General features: G+C 30.6%; 3 protein-coding genes across 5 annotated transcripts; 1 reads left to right on the top strand and 2 right to left on the bottom strand.

Moving 5' to 3' along the window:
• Positions 1–611: 611 nt before the first annotated feature.
• LOC134831407 (monocarboxylate transporter 10) lies at positions 612–10,302 on the bottom strand. 3 transcript variants are annotated; one of them, XM_063845132.1, is made up of 6 exons: positions 9,441–10,302; positions 4,252–4,410; positions 2,957–3,751; positions 2,453–2,629; positions 2,180–2,299; positions 614–1,448 (listed from the first exon to the last, which is right to left on the bottom strand). In XM_063845132.1, the coding sequence occupies exons 1-6, from the start codon at positions 9,748–9,750 to the stop codon at positions 1,405–1,407; spliced, it is 1,605 nt and encodes a 534-aa protein (XP_063701202.1). In that variant the 5' UTR covers positions 9,751–10,302; the 3' UTR covers positions 614–1,404. The 3 variants fall into 3 exon arrangements, with proteins under 3 accessions (XP_063701203.1, XP_063701202.1, XP_063701201.1); XM_063845133.1 differs by lacking the exon at positions 2,180–2,299 and having other exon boundaries at positions 612–1,448; XM_063845131.1 differs by lacking the exon at positions 614–1,448 and having other exon boundaries at positions 1,918–2,299.
• A 1,288-nt stretch (positions 10,303–11,590) lies between these two features.
• On the bottom strand, positions 11,591–17,673 carry LOC134830585 (uncharacterized). The gene is made up of 6 exons (XM_063844120.1): positions 17,407–17,673; positions 16,001–17,347; positions 13,270–13,492; positions 13,003–13,196; positions 12,260–12,390; positions 11,591–12,202 (listed from the first exon to the last, which is right to left on the bottom strand). Exons 1-6 carry the CDS (start codon positions 17,471–17,473, stop codon positions 11,819–11,821), a joined length of 2,346 nt encoding a protein of 781 aa, XP_063700190.1. The 5' UTR covers positions 17,474–17,673; the 3' UTR covers positions 11,591–11,818.
• LOC134830452 (ornithine aminotransferase, mitochondrial-like) lies at positions 13,985–15,581 on the top strand. Its single transcript, XM_063843950.1, has 4 exons — positions 13,985–14,367; positions 14,422–14,944; positions 15,003–15,294; positions 15,351–15,581. The coding sequence occupies exons 1-4, from the start codon at positions 14,027–14,029 to the stop codon at positions 15,521–15,523; spliced, it is 1,329 nt and encodes a 442-aa protein (XP_063700020.1). The 5' UTR covers positions 13,985–14,026; the 3' UTR covers positions 15,524–15,581.
• Positions 17,674–18,399: the final 726 nt, after the last annotated feature.

Genomic DNA, 18,399 nt, shown 5'->3' with positions numbered 1-18,399 from the left:
ACAGAGAATTATTATTAGAGATTTGAATGAAATGACGGTTGATTTTTTAAATAACTTGAATATTAAACTTTAGAATTTATTGATTTTTTTCAAATAAAAATTTAATTAATTCTTCAAAAAATCTTCAAATTCTTACAAAATTTTTAAATAGGTACAAAAATTAAATAAAATTAATTTGAATTTCATATAAAATATTTTTTAATTTTTTGTGTAAAATTTTATTCAAAAATTAAGAAAAAATTAAATTAAAAATTTTTAAATAAAATTTCAAAGATTTAATTTAAATTAATGGACAAATTAAGAAAATAAAAGTTATTTTTGTGAATCAAAAAATTAAAATTTCATTGAAAACATACAAATCCTGTTTATTTCATAATAATTTACTAAATATAGTTATTATTAATGACCTATATTTTTCATGTTTCATTCACTTTTCATGCCAATTTACTGCATTAAGCCCCATTAAAGCCATTATAATTAAATATGCATTAACTTACAACCCAAAATTTTAAAATAAAAAGCCATGGTTTTTATATTAAATGTATATATTTTTATTATTTATTATAAAAAATTTCCATATTTATATATTTAGAGATATTTTTTTGTAAAATTTAATAAAAATAATAACCGTTACGTAAAAAATTAAATATATTAAGACATCATAAGTACATTATGATTAATATTAATATATGTTTTTGACATGACGATTATCATATATATCATTCCAATATCAAGTTTTCTTGAAAATACCTGTAAAAATTTCACATTCATCGTCAATATTAAGCTCCTGTGTAAAAGCTCCATATATATTTATGTTAAGGCCAATTTTAATTATAAATATTTTTTTGTTTATTAATTATTTAATATAGTACGAGCATTATATATAATATATATTTTCTATAAAAAATAATATATATCTAATTAATTATCATAATAATATCTACGATTCTGATAAAAATAAAAAAAAATTGATCTACAATATTAAATATAATTAATAAAAATTATAATTAGTATACATGAATGTAATAAAAAATATTTATAAATAACAAAAAATTAGTAAAAAAAATAAACAAATGATTCTAAAATTTTAACAAACAATGCTTTTTGTTAGTAATTTTTTTTTTTTGTAAAAATGATATTAATTTTTAAGCTTTGCAAAGAAAATTATATAAATAAAAAAAAACTACCCATCAACCAATTGCATTCTCTTATAAAAATATATAAAGCCTTGTGTTTTTCATGATATTTTTTGTTTTACCATTTAGAGTAGATGATACAAATGATGGCATGGCATGGCATGGCAGTTTAATGACGGAATGGTGCACATTTTAACATTATATATATTTTGTGAGTTTTTTTTTGTATGTGGTCATAATAAAGTTTATTTTGATTGGGTGAAACAAATTAGCACGCTTTTGGATTTTCATCAATTACATCATTTAATGATTCTGTGAAGAAAGAAAGAATAGTAAAAAATTAAGTTTTATGTTGAAAAATTGATTTTATACAAAAAAGTGATTATTTACAATATTAGGACAAAAAACACAAACACTAAAAAATTATATGAAAATTTATTAATTTTTTTTAAACATAACAAATTTTGATTTTTTTTATTATTATTCAAAAAATTAAAAAAAAAATAATTAAAACTAATTTTAAAAATAAATTTTTATATCACATGTTTAAAAATATTACAATTATGTACAAGATATAATTTACAAAAATTAATATTAATTTTTTATTTAAAGAAAAAAGTTGCAAAATAAATTCGAGAAAGAAGGAATACTTTTTAGGATTATAAAAAGAAATAAAATTAATTTTTATAGTTTTTCGTTCGAAATGATAAAAGTTTTTAAAAATATTTTTATTTACAATTTTTTTTTTAATATTAAAAGTAAAGAAATAAATTCGGAGACATTTTGTTCAGTGTCTAATACTATTGCATTAAGATAATAAAAAATTGGATAAAAGAGACTAAAAAGGTGCTAAATCTTAGAAGACGAAAGAAATTACGTGTAATATTTATTTTTATGACTATAATTAATTTTATCTGTTATTAAAAAGTTGCCAAAATTGTCTGACACCAAGCACGAAGTGTGTTTAAGCAATAATGGTGTATTAATGTCAGGAACTTTGTGAGTATTTTGTTCTTTTTTCATATTTATTAATTTTCTCATACCTGAACTAGCGAGAAATTTGGCTTTTTCTTTGGCTGTAGTAGTGGTAGTAGTAAAGTTAGTGCTCGGGTTTGTCATTATTAGAGGCTTTTCAAGGAAAGTTTTAGTTTCGGATGCATTTTCTGGAAACAAAATTTCGGCTTTTATAGGTCCATGTAAATTTTTTTTTATTGAAAAATATCATTAGAGGAGGGAAAATTAAAGAAAAAATAAAAAGTTGGCCATGCAAGAACATCGAGAAGGGGATGCAACAATTCGGGCAAGGCTCGACTTACCTGCATCCACGAAGCCGTTCTGTGTGGGATGTTTGGGATCGGTGTCAGCAACTGCTCCCTTTGGAGGTCTCTCTTTCACGAAATGGATGGAACACATGCACACAGCTCCGATAATCGGTGGAAGGCCAGCTAGGACGAAGGGAAGAGTGTAGGAACCGGTGTGATCGAAAATGAGACCTAAAAAATAATTTTTGATTAATTTTTGAAATTTTTAGTTAATTAGACCGCTTCAATGAAACTCAATAATAAGGTCAAAATTAACAAAAAAATTTTTCTTCTTCAGAAAAAATATCAGATTAAAATAAAAAAAAATAAGTTTAAAAATTTATCTTAAAATTATTTTAAATTAAATAAATAATTTTAAAATTAAATTTTAATTTTAATTTCATTTTTTAAAAATTATTTTGATTATTTTTTAAAAATTGTTTTGCTAATTTTTGTCCTTTTTTTGGAATTTTTTAGATTTTCATTTAAAGCGACTCAAAATTAAAAAAAAAATCTTACCAGCAATCGGTGGTCCAATAGTCAAAGGCACGGAACAAAGTCCCAAAAGGAATCCAATCGCTTGTGTCGCTCCGGCACTGCCAACAATATCATAAGCGATCGGTCCCAGCAACGAAATGAAACATCCATCGAACAATCCCATGCCAAGTGCAAAGACATTCAGCAACCAAAACGAATCCGTCAACGGCAAAAGTAACGTCATCAATCCAATCATCACAAAAGCCACTTGTTGCAACAAAATCCTGTTAATTTGCGGCACATCCGAAATCACGCCGAACAAAAGTCGTCCGAAAAACGACGCAAACCCGATACACATTACCGGAATATTCGAATTTTCTCCCGGAAAATTCACCACGACAAATTTCGAAATGTGCACGTAAGGCACAAAATATCCAAAGAGCGCAATTGGGATCGACAATGCCCAAATCACGTATTTCCGTTTCTTCCAGTTGTCGAAATTGATGAGAGATCGTGCCAAGTTGTGAGCTGCCGAACGAGTTTCTTTCTTGATGGGCTTCGGTGGGGGCGGTGCAAGTGGCTTGAAGAGGAATCCGGCTACAATCATGAGACCAGCGATGATGGAGATGAGACGGAACGTGTTCGAAAGTCCTGTGTTCTCGATGAGATAATTAAGTAAGATGGGAAGAGCGCAAGTAAACACGGAAGATCCTGCTGTGACGATGCCACTGGCGATGCCGAGGTACTTTTTGAAGTAATGTCCGAGAATTGCCAGGGATGGGGTGTACGCCAGAGCTGCTCCTGAACCGAAACACACGCCATATGTGAAGTACAAAGCTAAAAAATAATTAAAAATTATTAAATCGTTTAAAAATGATTAAGAGAATAATGAAAAATTCAGCCCAGTGCACATTTTAAAATTTTCCCCAATGCAAATTTTTACCCAATGCTAATTTTAAATTTTGCCCTAATGCATATTTTAAAGATTTTTCCAATGCACATTCGAAATTTTGGGCTAATATTAATTTTGTAATTTTGCCCCAATGTTCTTTCTAAAATTTTGGCACAATGAACATTATGAAATTTTCGTCCAATGCAATTTTTTTTAAATTTCTCGTTAATGTTAAATTTGTCAATTTCATTTGGGATCAAGTGACAATTTTAAAATCTCCCCCAGTGCATATTTTGAAATGTTGACCTAATGCTAATTTATAATTTTGCCTCAATACGCATTTTAAAAATTTTATCCCAGTTTACATTTTGAAGTTTTATCCCTAGTGCAAATTTTAAAATTTTAGACCAATATTTTTCAAAAATTTCATAAAAATGCTACTTACCAATAACGTTCGTGGCACAAAACGACGAAAAGAACATGCCACCAGCGCATAAAACGCCACCCAAAACCGTCGTTTTGCGTATTCCTATTTTGTCAACCAATATCCCGGATATGGGCGACAGGAAAAACGTTGATCCAATTGTCAAACTCCCCACAAGTGCTGAAAATGACACGAAAAAAAAAATATTTAAATTGTAATCGGATCTGATAATCGAACAGCGTCACCGTTGATAACGTTCGAAAGAAAAAAAACAAACAAACAAAATTTTATTACTTGTAATGACCTCGAAGAAGTTGCAACTGAACGGACATTTTCAATAAATTGAAATTAAAAGTGATCAACTCGCCAAAGAAACTCCAGAACGATCATAATCTTCATAATAAAATATCAATTGTCTCAAATTGAATTGCGTGTATCGCACGTCTCTCAATTTAAATTGCGCGCCGTCGTGCACTTCAATTGAGCATTTTACAGACATTAATTTTTATTGGAGAAGCCACCCAAATATGACGACGACTTGAGGCGATTGACGTAAAAAAAAAAGTAAAAATTATTATGAGAGCACATTATGATCGATGCGAGATGACAAATATTTTTGTACGGTTTCAATTTAATCATTATTGTCTCCAATGATTATTTATTTGCTCTTGATATGAATCTTCAAGAACGTCGGCGTATCGCAACAAAGAGCGATATTTTCGGATGAAAAATTAATCGTGCGATGCTTTGTCTTGTCTCTAGAAAAAAAAATAAAGTACAAAAACATGTGACGACACTCATCCGCATTGCATTCTTGCGAAAGTGATTTCTTTGTACTTTTGAATGTGTGGAAAATTTAAAGAGGAAAATGAGACATATGGCGCCATTAATTGCTAAGCAGGTGAGATTATAAGTTTTAACTTTAAAATATGTAAGGGTGAAAATTTTTGCCATACCAAAAATTAATTTGTTCATATTGCAATAATTTTTTGAATTACAAGAACCAAGAAATGAAAAATTTTATTTATTTTATTATTTTACAAAAATGATATTTTTCATGACAAAAAAATCCTTAAAATAATCAATTTCACACTTTTAGTATAAAAAAAATTAATATTTTTTTTTTGTTCACGTTGAAAAATCGAAAATAAGAGAAAATAAAAATTTCTTTAAAAATTGTAATTATTTGGGTTTTCCAAAAAAATCTTTGGAGATTTTCGGTTTTAAAAATATTTTTTAAACAAATAATTATGCCAAATTTTTTCCGATGTTTTTGTCCCAAAACATTTTTTTCAAAATGGGGGGGGGGGCAAAATAAAAAAAAAAGTTTTGAAATACTGTTTCATACAAAATGCCAAAATATTAACAAATTTTGGTCTTTCATGAATATTTTAGATGTATCTACATTGAGATTTGATGATTTAAATTTGATCTGAAAGTATTTCAAGTTAAAAATTTTAAAAATAAAATTTCATAAAAATAACTGTCAAAATTTTTTGAAAAATAAATTTTAGGAAAAATTTTTAGAGAAGAAAATTCATGTAAAATTTCGATTTTTAACACAAAAAATTTAAAAAATTGAAAATATTTAAAAAATTTTTTGAAAATTCCTTGAAAAAGTAAGGAAAAGGACCAAAAAATTGTCAATTTTGATGAAATTTTTAACTTTTTTTTTTATTTTGCCCCATTGGATTTAACATAGAAAAAAATTGGAGCGGCCTTAATAAATAAATTTATAAATCAATAATTAATTATTATTATTTAATAATTTTAATAACATTACATATAAACTTGAATTTAATAAAAAAAATCACAAAATTATCACAATTCAAGATTTTTTTTAAAACTACAAGTTTTAGATTTACGGATATCCTTCAAAAAATTTATTTATTTATTTTTAAAATAATTGAATTTTGAATTAATTGACAATTTATTAAAATATATTTTCTATTTTTCAGTAAATCTCAATTTAAATTTAAAAAAAATAAAATTAGGTATTTTAAAAATTTTTATCAATTTTTTTCACATAAAAATCAATACATTTTTCTGACGTTTAAAAAAATTTTTTTTTAAATATTTTTAATTTTTATAAATAATAAAATTCTTCATAAATAATAATAAAAAAATAAGTTAAAACTAAAAAAAATAATTACAAACAATTATCGGTTTTTAAGCCATTTTTTAAATTTTTTTTTTCATCTTGAATTACTCTAAATTCAATTTTAAATAAGCGAGTAAGAAAAATTTAATTCAGTAATTTTATATTTAAAAAAAGTGGTAATTTTATTTTAATTTATTATTTTTATTTTAACCTACATTGATTTTTTATAGTTTTTATGTAATATTTCAAAATATTTTGTTATGCAAAAATCCAAATTTTACTATTACACAAAATTCCACCCATTTTTACTGATAATAAATGGTGTTGCTGGTCACTTTTGTAATTCAATATCTTAAAATGTCTTAACACGCAACAAAACAACAGCCAATTTCTAGATTACGCATAGAACATTCTAACTAATAAGCCTTTGATTTGGCTTTTCTATGCGCTTTCTAGAATAGCAAAAGAAGCCTTATTAGCGAAGCAAATTGAACTCGTTGATGAGAACGAAAAATAAATTGCTTTTTTTCTATTTTTACGCGAAGACAACTTGCAACGTGCCCAGCGAAATCGTTTACGGCCCTTTCGCTCCTCTTGTCACATCACAAAATAATCTAATTAACTTTGAAATTTTTGTAGTCACCCAAACAATATTATCAGTAACTGAGCGATTGAACGTCCAACGCAACTGTGATGGTGATAAGAGCAAATGCAAATTAGAGCATTATAATAACTTGTCAAAGTACGGAAGAAACCATAAAAATGCAAAAGAACACAAAAAACGTCAACAGATACCTTATCAACATGTTCAAACAATCCAGCAACGAAAATGATGCAACTCGCATCTGATGAACTTTTGCACACAGTCACACGTACCGAAAAAGTCAATAACATCGCACGCAAACAATTAATAATAAAAAAAAATCAGCGGCACTTTTTTCGCTGTGGTCGTGTATTTAGTACGTGATCCACTAAATCCGTTAGTTACTTCAGGAACTCGACATTTGAAATATTTTCGAGTTCAATCAAAATAGATTAATTGAAGTGTTTCGCTTATCTCTCGGCGACTCGGCTCGTCGGATCGTTAACGCGACGTTTTTCGAAGAAAAAAAATTAATTCTAATATTTATTGTCCGGTCATTCACGAACAATGACCATACAAAGGTCTCGCAATTGTGCCGAAAAAAATTTTTTTTTCTCTAAGGGCGAACGTAATATTTGGCGTAAAAATTATCAATTGTCAAAAAGTGTCAAAAAAAATTAACACGTCACAAAAAAGTCGCGTTATCATCGCGATAACATTGAACTTGATCTAATTTTTCGGCCTCTTTTTTTTTTGAATAATCACGAAAAAAATTTTTTTTTCGCACAAATGTCGCATGTCTTGGCCAGACAATAAATTTCATTGCGAATTTGCATAACAATGAGTCGCAGTCCAGTAGGAACCATCATTAATTATCTCCGATTATCTGATATTTTTCAGCGGAATTTCTCGTTTGGCCACTCACTTCTTAATTTATCGTCTTTTGAATAAATTAATTGCATTTTCGTGCGTTTTATTGCAGAAATTTATTTAGTAAGTCTTTTGTTAATAGAAAATTTATGACAGTAATCATTTTAAGTTATTAATAATTTTTTTTTTTTCAAGTAAGGCAATAAAGAAAATTGGAAAGGTAATTATTTAAGAGTCGGTGACAAATGGAAATAATAAGAAAAAGCTTAGGAAGGTGTCCGATTGCGGTGTGAAAAATTACGTAGATAAATAAACAAAGTGCAGCACGTAAATAAGTAAAAGACACTCGTGTGCAAGTTGTGGATGACACGTTTTTTTTTTATTTTGTAGCAAAATAAATATTAAATAACGTCTATTTTTTGCAAGAAACGCATGTAGGAAGCGAGTTTGTTAATAAAATTAATTTATGGATACGAAAAATTTAAGAATAATGTTAAAAATAATTAGATAATTTTTTAAAAATTATTTTTCGTAATTTTTTAGCAGTTTTCGCTTTAAATTTGATAGAAATTTAATGCTTCAAACAATTATTTGATTTTTATTATTTTTTTTTTATTCAATTTTTTTTTCTTGAAAAAATCACAAAAATATATTTTTTTTATTTATTTTTTTTAGTAAATTAATATTTTTTAAATTTATTTTTAAAGTTTATCAATCTTTTAAAATTTTAATTAAATTTATTTTTAAAGTAAAATCTTTTAAAATTTTAATGAAATTTATTTTTATTTAATTTCTTTAAATAAATTTTTATTTAAATTAATTTATTTTTTATTTTATTTTTTTTTTTTATTTTAATTCATTTTTTGAACAAAATAAATTATTTTTAATTTTTTTTTCTAATTTTTAACGATTCTTTTCATGCAAAAAATTATAAAAAAAAATCATCAAAACATTAAATATCAGCGATTTTTTTTTTCAATATTCATGGTTTTTTAAATAATTTTGTCTAAATAAATTTTTGTCTTTAAAAATATTTTAATTTTTGTCCCAAAAACTTAAATTTTTGTCCTAAAAACATAAATTTTTAGGTCCAAAAGTTCATCAACAATTAAAATGGGCATAAAAATTAATAACAATCAATGTAAACAAAGAAAAGTCAATAAAATTTCTAGATGAATTGTCTTTAACGAATTATTGGAACATCTCTTGAACTAAATTTTATTAAAAAAGCTCCTCCTGACATGAAACCGTAAAAAATTTCACTCGTGAAACGGTTACGTCTTTTCAAATTTTACGACAACCGTGACTTTGACACATTATTTAGTCTCTCAGACGAAAAAAAAAGACAACAAAACACACGGTTTGAAATAATTTTCAGAATTGCATCATGGAATCATATTTCTCTGTGTAGAATTAACTCACTTCTCACTCATTCACACATCGCGCCGCTGCTGCAAGAATTCCTACACTAATTTTTTTTTCTTTAAAATAGAATATTCATAGAGATTTATTTTTAAATTCACACATCGTCGTTCGTGCTACGGACCCGTACCCGCGACAAGAATTGTGTCGATTAATTCACGGTTCTTTCATAATTTTTATCCCACTTTCTCTCGGCGGCGCGATCCCGTTTCCATGAATGAAAATCTCACTCACCTGCCTTGCTGGATGCCTCTTTGTCGCCGCTCTCTTCCAGTTGTTGCTGCAGCCGCAAATAGATCACGCTGTAGGTGTTGATGATGCCAAAAATGACGCCGTTGCACAGGAAAGCGGACAACATGATGACCCAACCGCGCCATGTCCCGTCTGGCGGCTCAAATTCCTTCAACGAATCATCGCTGGAGGACGTATCGCCGCCCGATGCCGGCTTATTGACGGTGTTTGTGTCATTCTTGGACGGCACAACGCTCGCTTTGATGCCGGACGTTATCAAGTTCGATGATAAATTGTTTGTGGTATCGGACATTTTTTTTTATTTTTTGTTTAAATAATTTTTTTATCGAGTTGTTGTCGAGACGACACGTGCAATGCGATAGAATTTCTCAAGTTACAAAAATATTTTCAAATCAAATATTATGAAGTTGAAGTTCAATAAAAATAAAAATCGAAGACGTCAGTCGGAAATGTGTTATCGAATCTTATCTGTTAAAAACTCACTGTTTCTTCGATAAAGCACCAAAAATGATTTAAAAAATTAATTATTTAGGCCAATTATAAGAGCACTTCAATTGAGGTCGATTTTTTCAAACAGCGGGTTGTTCTTAATTAATTTTTTTTTCTAACTTCTCCTTTTAATTTAATAAAAAAAAATTTTTTGCGTGACTGACAGTTTGTCGTCGAGATGTTGATGTGTTATTATTTAATTATTTTGAAAATTTTTGGTGAAATAAAAAATTATTTTTATTTTTTTTATAAACATGAAGAGAAGAGTAAAATACACACACGACTGTCGTCGACGACGTGAAAAACTAAAATAATATTCAAATTCTGCACCGAACTGTGACGACGACGACGCGAGTACAACTGAAATCGAACTGAGTCTTTTTGCTTCTGTTTCGTGCGTACTATCCCCGTAGTATTTATTTATTGCTCACTAATAATGTTACACTTTATTTTTCATTATCAGTAATGGGTATGTTGGTGTGCAGTGTGTTAGATAGGGAGCCATGCCGTTTCCATGTGTGTTAGAATTGTGAGTAAAAAATGTAAACAGAAGACGAGTGTAAAGGGGATTGGAGATTTACGGACTAAAGGAACGAAGTTTTTTTTCTAGATAAGATTTTTAAGGTTTTGACTTAAAGTTTTTAAAAATTACTTCGATATTTTTTTTTTAATAATTTTACATTTCTAATATATTTTGTTTTAAATATTTTTTTTTATCAAAAATTAAAAAAAAAATTTTTGAAATAATTTTTTGTTTTAAAATTTTTTTAAAAAATTAGTCAAAATTTTTTTAATTGAGCGATTTCATAATTTTTATTATTTGGATTTTATCCAAAATAATAAAAATAATTAGAAAAAAATGTAAATAAAATTATTTAAAAATCCAAACTAAATTTGCTTCTTAACTTTGATATCCTAAAAAAATTAAATTTATTTTAAAATTTATTTAATTACAATTGATTACAACTAATAAAGTTGATCTTTAATTAAAAATTAATTAATTAAAATTAAATTAAAAATTAATTAAAATAATTAAAAAAATAAATTTAATTTCCTTTATTCAAATCAAAGATCAAATAAAATATAAAATTGTAAGAAATTTTAAATAAAATAAAAGAAATAATTTTAAAAAAAATAATTTGCGAAATAAAAAATTCTTTTGAGATATTCGATTAACGTTTTAATAGAATTAAGGCTAGAGGTTAAGGTTGAATTTTTTGGCAATTTTTTTTTAAATTTTTCGAAATAGTTTTTCTAACATTTTTTGGCACACAAATTTTAATTTGCAAAAAATCATTTTTAAAAAATTATATAACAATGTAAAAACGATTAAAATTTCGACTTAAACCAAGAAATTAAATTTAAGTCCAAAAACTTGGCAACTTACAAAATATCTCGAACTTTGTTATTCCGACTTTCCAAACCCCTTCGAGTATTTTTAGTAAATTCTGAGTAAATTTAAGTTCATAAAATATTTCGTGTGTCGACGCATGCGCTCTCCATGCAACTCAGTACATGTCAACGAAACAAAACTCAACAGGATTAGACTAAATTTCAGGTGAAATGCAGGTAAAAGGATTAAAATTAGAACAGAATTGGACTTTTACCCTATTTCGACAGTAAATTAAAAGTTCTTTACAAAAAATAATGTTAAAATTTTATTTTATAGCATTTCATTTGTTTTAAAATTAAACTATTTTTTTTACAAAATTTCAAATTAAATATCAATTCAATATTACAACAACAACCTCTCATGTGATTTTTTTTTTGTTCTAATACAGAAATCGCGAATCATTCAATCAATGAGGCAAAAATTCTAATAAAACTTTAAGAGGAACATGTGCAAAACTGTTTGAACACTCCACAGTGCTCTACATCGTCAAACTAAACTCATCGAGACTTTTGATCAAGATATTTTCGCCAATTTCCACTACTTGACTGCCATTGAAGAACAATTGAACGTCGCACATGTCCACGGAATTCGCTCGTTGTCCCATCTGAATCAGCTTTATCCAGTGCAGGTCGTGCTTGCTCATCATTAACATTGTTTGTCCGTTGTCTATCGAACAAATGGCGATGTTTGCGGTGTCTGCAGTTGCTATTTTTGAGCATGTCTCGTTGAAGGTCAGTGGCAACTCGTGCGTCTTGAGGATTTTCCACGAATCGTCACTCAAGTTGATGCCGAGCACTTTAATACTTTTATACGAGGATTGGGGGCAGGAAATTACTTGCGTTAGGAACATGCAGTTAATGACCTGAAATGAAAAAATTATTAAAAAATTGGGTTTTGAAAGAGAAAATTATGAACATACTTGATTTTTGAACTCAAACATGGAAATGTTGCGTCCAAGTGGCATCTTGAAATCAATCGACATGATTAAATCTCCCGTGTTGTGGTTCCACACTGATAATTCCGTGCTTCCGAAGCCAATGAGTTTAGAATCTAATATGAAAAAAAATAAATTTAGAATATTTTTATATATTTTTTCAATAGCTCAAATAAAATTCAAGAATAATGTCAAAAAAATTTTAAATGGAAAAAAAAATCAATGAAGAATTTTATTACAAAATTTAAAAAAAAAAAGAAAATTAAAAAAAAAAACATTTTTTTTGCTTTCTTCAAACATTTTAATTTAAAAGTAATAAAATTCAGTAAAAAATCAGAAATAAAATATTTAACCGAATAAAATTTAAAAAGTTTTTTTTCATCATAAAATTGATTTAGAATACCATCAAAAATTAAAAAATAAATTTTCTCAAGTTCCAAATTAATTTTCTAAAAAAAGTTTTTTAATTTTTTCTGTTGAAAAACTTCAAAATATGCCAAATTCATACATTTTTAAGAAATTTAACAAATTAAAATTTAAAATTTTTTCCCTCCAAAATAAAAATTTTCCGTTTTTCGACAATTTAACATTTTTTTGTTTGAAAAATTTCGAAAAATTTGGCTTAAAAACATTGTAGAGTCTAAAATTTTGGTCATTATTTGATATATTTTTGACATTTTTCTTCAATATCATTCAAAAAGTCTTAAATTAAGAAGAAAAAATCTCACCTTCAAAGCACTTGAGATCGTAAATATTATGTTTGGCATGCGGGAATTCTCTAATACTGGCTAACGTCCTCAAATCCGGGGTCAAACTATATTTGCACAGTCCACTACTTTTACTTTGTATGAGATGCTGATACCAACTTATGATGAAGTACCGTGTGCCGGGCAACGCAATGAAATGTATGTCGTTCGTTGACCTACAAACAAAAAAGAAATTCAATTCCTTGTCTCTTTACAAACAAAAGAAAGTCGCTTGATAACGATACTTACGACTGCACCGAGTCAAGTTGCACAAAATTCTTGATGACGGGACCGCAAGTCCATCCGGGAAACTCCTGCTTGCCACTAATGCTGTACACCACGACATAAACAGAGCTCAGCGGACACTGCCGATTTTCGTTGTCCTTCGCTTGAGTCGCTCGCAATTCGATGTACGTGGGATTCTCGTCGTTGAAGCATATCCGATCACTTTTGCAGCAGTCAATTTCAATATCTGCGAAGGAAAAAAAGTTGAAAAATCATAAATTCACGAGAAATCTTAATGCGAGGCGAGAAATCTGCGTTGGATCATCAAAATCGACACTTATCAAAAATGTTTTATGTTTCCCAAGTTTACGATCTATGTCATAATAACGTTATCTCGCTCGTTCATTCAAAGCAAAACGCAAAAATTTATATCACAGATAAGCTGTGTTGACAACAAACAGACCATTCGCACGATAAAACAGGAAAATTCCATGTTCAAGGTGTCTTACAAATTATCGAATGTGAAAAGAATAAAAGAAAACTGCATAACAAGGGCATCAGATGTTATTTCTATGTCATGACAGGCCAAAACGCGCATGATAAGTCACCGGAGGAAGAAAACAATTCATTGATAATACTATTTTTAACAAGATTTGATAATGCGAACGTTATCAGCAGGCACGACGTAAGTTAAGAAGTTACGAAAACCAATAAAGAGTTTAGTTGCGTTTCGGCTTTCGGCGAAGGAAGGACAAAAAGAAGCGAAAAAAAATCAATAAAAATGTTGAGAAATATTGTGACAAAAACAAAGAGCGTCGCTCTTCAACGCGGAATCGTCACGAGTGCCGCGAATCGCGGTGTAGTTGCCGAAAATTTCGATAAATCGAAAAAACCCACGAAATCTGCGGCAGTTTTTGAACGCGAAAGTAAATTCGGGGCACACAATTATCACCCGATTCCGGTTGCTCTCACCGAAGGCAAAGGCGTTTTCTTGTATGACGTCGAAGGACGTAGATATTACGACTTTTTAAGTGCCTATTCAGCGGTCAATCAAGGGCATTGCCACCCAAAAATCGTCCAAACTCTCAAAGATCAAGCCGAAAAATTGACCTTGACCTCTCGGTAAGTTGAAATTTTTCCATAAAAATTAATGATCTCCATTAAAAATATTTTTAGTGCCTTTTATTCCGATGTGCTTGGCGAGTACGAAGAATACATCACCGGACTCTTGGGCTATGACAAAGTTCTGCCAATGAACACGGGAGTCGAAGCGGGCGAAACTGCATGCAAATTGGCTCGCAAATGGGGCTACGAAGTGAAAAAAATCCCAGAGAATCAAGCTAAAATAATTTTTGCTGGCGGCAACTTTTGGGGACGTTCATTGGCAGCTGTCTCAGCAAGTACCGACCCATCCTCCTACAGCGGATTTGGACCTTTTATGCCGGGATTCGTAAAAATCCCGTATGACGATGTTCAAGCACTCGAAAAAGAATTGCAAGATCCAAACGTTTGCGCTTTCATGGTTGAACCGATCCAAGGAGAGGCAGGCGTTGTCGTGCCATCCGAACAATATTTGAACAAAGTACGTGAATTGTGTACGAAATACAACGTATTGTGGATTGCAGATGAAGTACAAACCGGTCTTGGCAGAACTGGAAAGATGCTGTGCGTCGATCATAATAACGTGAAACCAGACATTGTGAGTCACTTTTGTGCTTAATCTAGTTCAAACATGACTTTTATGCAAATATTTTCAGGTAATGTTGGGAAAGGCATTGAGTGGAGGTCTTTATCCGGTATCTGCTGTGCTCGCCGATGACGAAGTTATGCTCTGTATCAAGCCAGGAGAGCATGGATCGACGTACGGAGGAAATCCATTGGGATCTAAAGTTGCCATCACCGCTCTCGATGTCATCCAGGAAGAGAATTTGTGCGAAAATGCCGATAAAATGGGAAAAATCTTGAGACGAGAACTTTCCAAGTTACCAAAGGAAGTTGTAAAAATCGTTCGTGGCAAAGGTCTTTTGAACGCGATTGTCATCAATGAGAGTAAGTCTGGTTTTTTCTCGGGAAAAACGATTTTTTAACCAATTTACGTGTTTTAGACTTTGATGCCCTCGACATCTGTATCAACTTGATGCAAAATGGATTATTGGCAAAACCAACTCAAGGCGATATCATCCGTTTTGCTCCTCCACTGGTTATCACCGAACCACAAATCAAGGAATGTATCAGCATTATTGAGACAACGATCATGGATTATGCCAACAAAAAGTAAACATTCGCTGGAAATAAACTGACTCCTCTTGTTTTCGATAAAAAAATGTGTTTAGTGACGAAAGATCATCGGTTCGAGACTCAAAATCATGAAAAACTTTTCTGACTCCAATCGTGCTTAGAATTTACTAAGATCTTTTAGAAACCTTTTGGGACCTTCTGGTAGAGTTGAGTGAATTTTGATGGCGTCTTGTGGTTAAAACCAAGTGAGCTTAAACCCATTTTCGGCATTTACTGAGGAAGCTTACGATTTCACAGTCAGTGGCGGATTAACAGGCAGGCTAATAAGGCTGAAGCCCCAGGTCTCGAGCATTCTGTAGAACAAAATTCTTTAAAATAGGCCCCTAAATTGTTGAAAAAGTCCCAATAGCCTTAGGCCCGATTGCCAGTTAACTCACTATTCACAGTATGAAGTACAATAGGACTCTTTAGAGATCGCGGTGCGAGCTATTCAAAGCTCTAAAAATATTTTACTTACCATAATCATGTCGCTTTGTCCTTCCTATCAACTCCCATGTCTGATCCATGCCAACTAGATGCTTAAAAGGTGAGTATTTCCAGAAACTAACACTTCGCTCTTGAACAATTACTAATGTTGAGTCCAAAGCGTATGCGAACAGTACACTTCCATCCTCGTTATTTAGGGGATTCTTCAAGGTATGCGCGGAATTGGTCACTGTATCGATAGTTGAAACGTGATGCGTTGGAATAGTCGAAGAATGACTACTACTTGTAGGCGTTTGAAAATTAACTGTCGAGTCAGGAACTTGTGACACGGGACTTTTGGGGAGTTCAATGGGTATCGGCGTCGTTTCTTCTTTCACTTCTACTGGTTTCACGGCAAGTTTTTTCTCCGTACTTTCGTCTGATTCTGAGGGTTTTTTGTCGATTTTCTTTGCTATTTTGTCCTTTGATGTTGTTCGTTGTTGTTGCTGCCTTAGGAGTTGTCGTTTGTTCTTGAAGTAACTCAAATATCGCGCCGGTCGCAAAAGTCCTTTCTTTTGAAGGCCACTCCGTAGTCGAGACTCACTCAAGTTAATTTTGGATCGCATGAGGTACTTTACTGGGGCATGATTGTGATGATGATCGACTTTGATGATTTTCTTAATGGGCTTCAGTAGAACGACAGATTGACGTTTTTCCGTCTCAGGCTGCACTTTTGCAAGATTCGCAGTCTTCTTCTCCTTTGGCTTCAAATATGACCGTAATACTTTGACATCGTGAGGTCTTGGCTCACTCACCGTTACTGGACTTTTGTTCGATGGCGTTTTGATTCGTCGCTCAGGACTTTCCTTTACCGCTGAATACTCTTCTTTGACTTCGAATTTTCCATGGACCTGCTCTTGTACTTTATTCTGGATATTCAAGTATCTCACACGCAACGATCGTCGTTTAAAAATGTCTAAATTAGTAATTTCGGGTCTGCAAACTCGCTTTTCGGGTGGTTTTGTGTCGATTCCTAAGTATTTGTAAAATTCCTCTCTGTTTTCGTAAGGGAGTGTTTCTTTCTTTTCCGACGGAGTCGTCTCGAAAATTCGCTTTTTATATACTTTTTTAGCCATCACAGGAGATTTTGCCTCAATTTCTTTGTAAGTCTTCCTAACCATGATCATACTTTTCTCGGGTTGCTGGTTGCTACTTGAACTCGAACAGCTGTCGCGTCGTTGCAGCTGCTTCGAAATATCTCCATTCTGAAGGTTTTTATTGATATCACAATTGTTCGATGCGTTGTTCTTTGAGCACAATTCAATCTTCCGATAAACTTTTGGTTGTGCAGTAGGCGGCGTCTGATTCACGGATTCGCCCAAACGCACCAGAATCGTTCCTAAAATTTAAAAATTTTTATTTCTCACAAATTCAATTCAAGAAAACAAAAATGCTTACCGGTGTTTGAAGGGCCATTTGTTAGTTTCGGCGTCAAATTTGGCTTTATATAATTTATTCGTTCCATAATCGTTTGGTCTCCGCAAAGCACGAACCAAATTTAGTTGAATGCTCCTTGTTCCAATGGTTTTAACTCTAAATCTCCTTGCGTCACATAGACTTCTGCCGTTGTATTTTCCAATAAGACAAGCAGAATCTATGTAAGAGTCGCCGATTTCTCGTAATTTTGTGTTGAAAATCGCGAAATATTTTCCCGACCAAAACAACTAAACTTGGTTTTTTTGTTCAAAGGAACACATTACATTTAAATTTGAGACGAATGAAAGTGATAACGATTTATTTGGGTATCATTTTTATTCGTCTCACATTTTAAAATTACAGACGTTATAAAATACTACGTTTAAGGCTCAAAAAAAACAAAGAAGGATAAAGGATAAATATGTTGGCTTAAAAAATAAATTAATTTTAATGTGGATTAATGTCTAGATAGCAGATGAATTAGTAAGAGAAGGATCCACAAGAAAATATCCAAAGGAAGAGCTTAAAATTGCAAAAATTTCATGTTTTCAATTGATCATCCATAAAGTCACGAGATATTGGAAAGATGAGGAAAAAATAAAAAAGAAGTCAGTAAAAAATAAATCATAATGAACGGGTAAGATTATATGTATATTCAATCAAATCACCATTGTAAATTTTTTCGCTAACTCGACTCAAAAATGGCTTTACCCAATCTTCTACTTAATGTTGCGCGAATTCCTGGATCAGCATTGGGACGATCTTGTCAACGAAGAACTATATCGCCGACAACATGTTGAACATCATGGTCGATACATTCAGTCGTTCTGCAACAACCATACTCGCGACGACGAGTTCGCCAAGTATTTGCAATGATTTTTGCAGAATAGCGATTTTCCCTATACCTAGTCACAATACATAACGGAAGCGATGGGAATTGTTGACTTGACTGATTTGATGATCGAAGATCCTAAC

The sequence above is a fragment of the Culicoides brevitarsis genome, chromosome 2 (assembly GCF_036172545.1).
Source record: "Culicoides brevitarsis isolate CSIRO-B50_1 chromosome 2, AGI_CSIRO_Cbre_v1, whole genome shotgun sequence".
Taxonomy (NCBI): Eukaryota; Metazoa; Arthropoda; class Insecta; order Diptera; family Ceratopogonidae; genus Culicoides; species Culicoides brevitarsis.
The sequence above is the reverse complement of the archived record's forward strand: the minus strand, read 5'-3'. Positions and strand labels throughout refer to the sequence as shown.

Bases quoted from the DNA above. Each gene is read 5' to 3' on its own strand.
- LOC134831407 (XM_063845131.1), bottom strand. From the start codon at position 9,750: ATGTCCGATACCACAAACAATTTATCATCGAACTTGATAACGTCCGGC. The intron at 3,752-4,251 runs GTAAGTAGCATT...ATTATTTTTTAG, and splicing joins TTGTGCCACGAACGTTATTG to CTTTGTACTTCACATATGGC. The intron at 2,630-2,956 runs GTAAGATTTTTT...ATTATTTTTTAG, and splicing joins TATTGGACCACCGATTGCTG to GTCTCATTTTCGATCACACC.
- LOC134830452 (XM_063843950.1), top strand. From the start codon at position 14,027: ATGTTGAGAAATATTGTGACAAAAACAAAGAGCGTCGCTCTTCAACGC. The intron at 14,368-14,421 runs GTAAGTTGAAAT...AAATATTTTTAG, and splicing joins AAATTGACCTTGACCTCTCG to TGCCTTTTATTCCGATGTGC. The intron at 15,295-15,350 runs GTAAGTCTGGTT...TACGTGTTTTAG, and splicing joins CGCGATTGTCATCAATGAGA to ACTTTGATGCCCTCGACATC.
- LOC134830585 (XM_063844120.1), bottom strand. From the start codon at position 17,473: ATGGAACGAATAAATTATATAAAGCCAAATTTGACGCCGAAACTAACA. The intron at 17,348-17,406 runs GTAAGCATTTTT...TTTAAATTTTAG, and splicing joins AAATGGCCCTTCAAACACCG to GAACGATTCTGGTGCGTTTG. The intron at 12,391-13,002 runs GTGAGATTTTTT...TTTTCATATTAG, and splicing joins CGATCTCAAGTGCTTTGAAG to ATTCTAAACTCATTGGCTTC.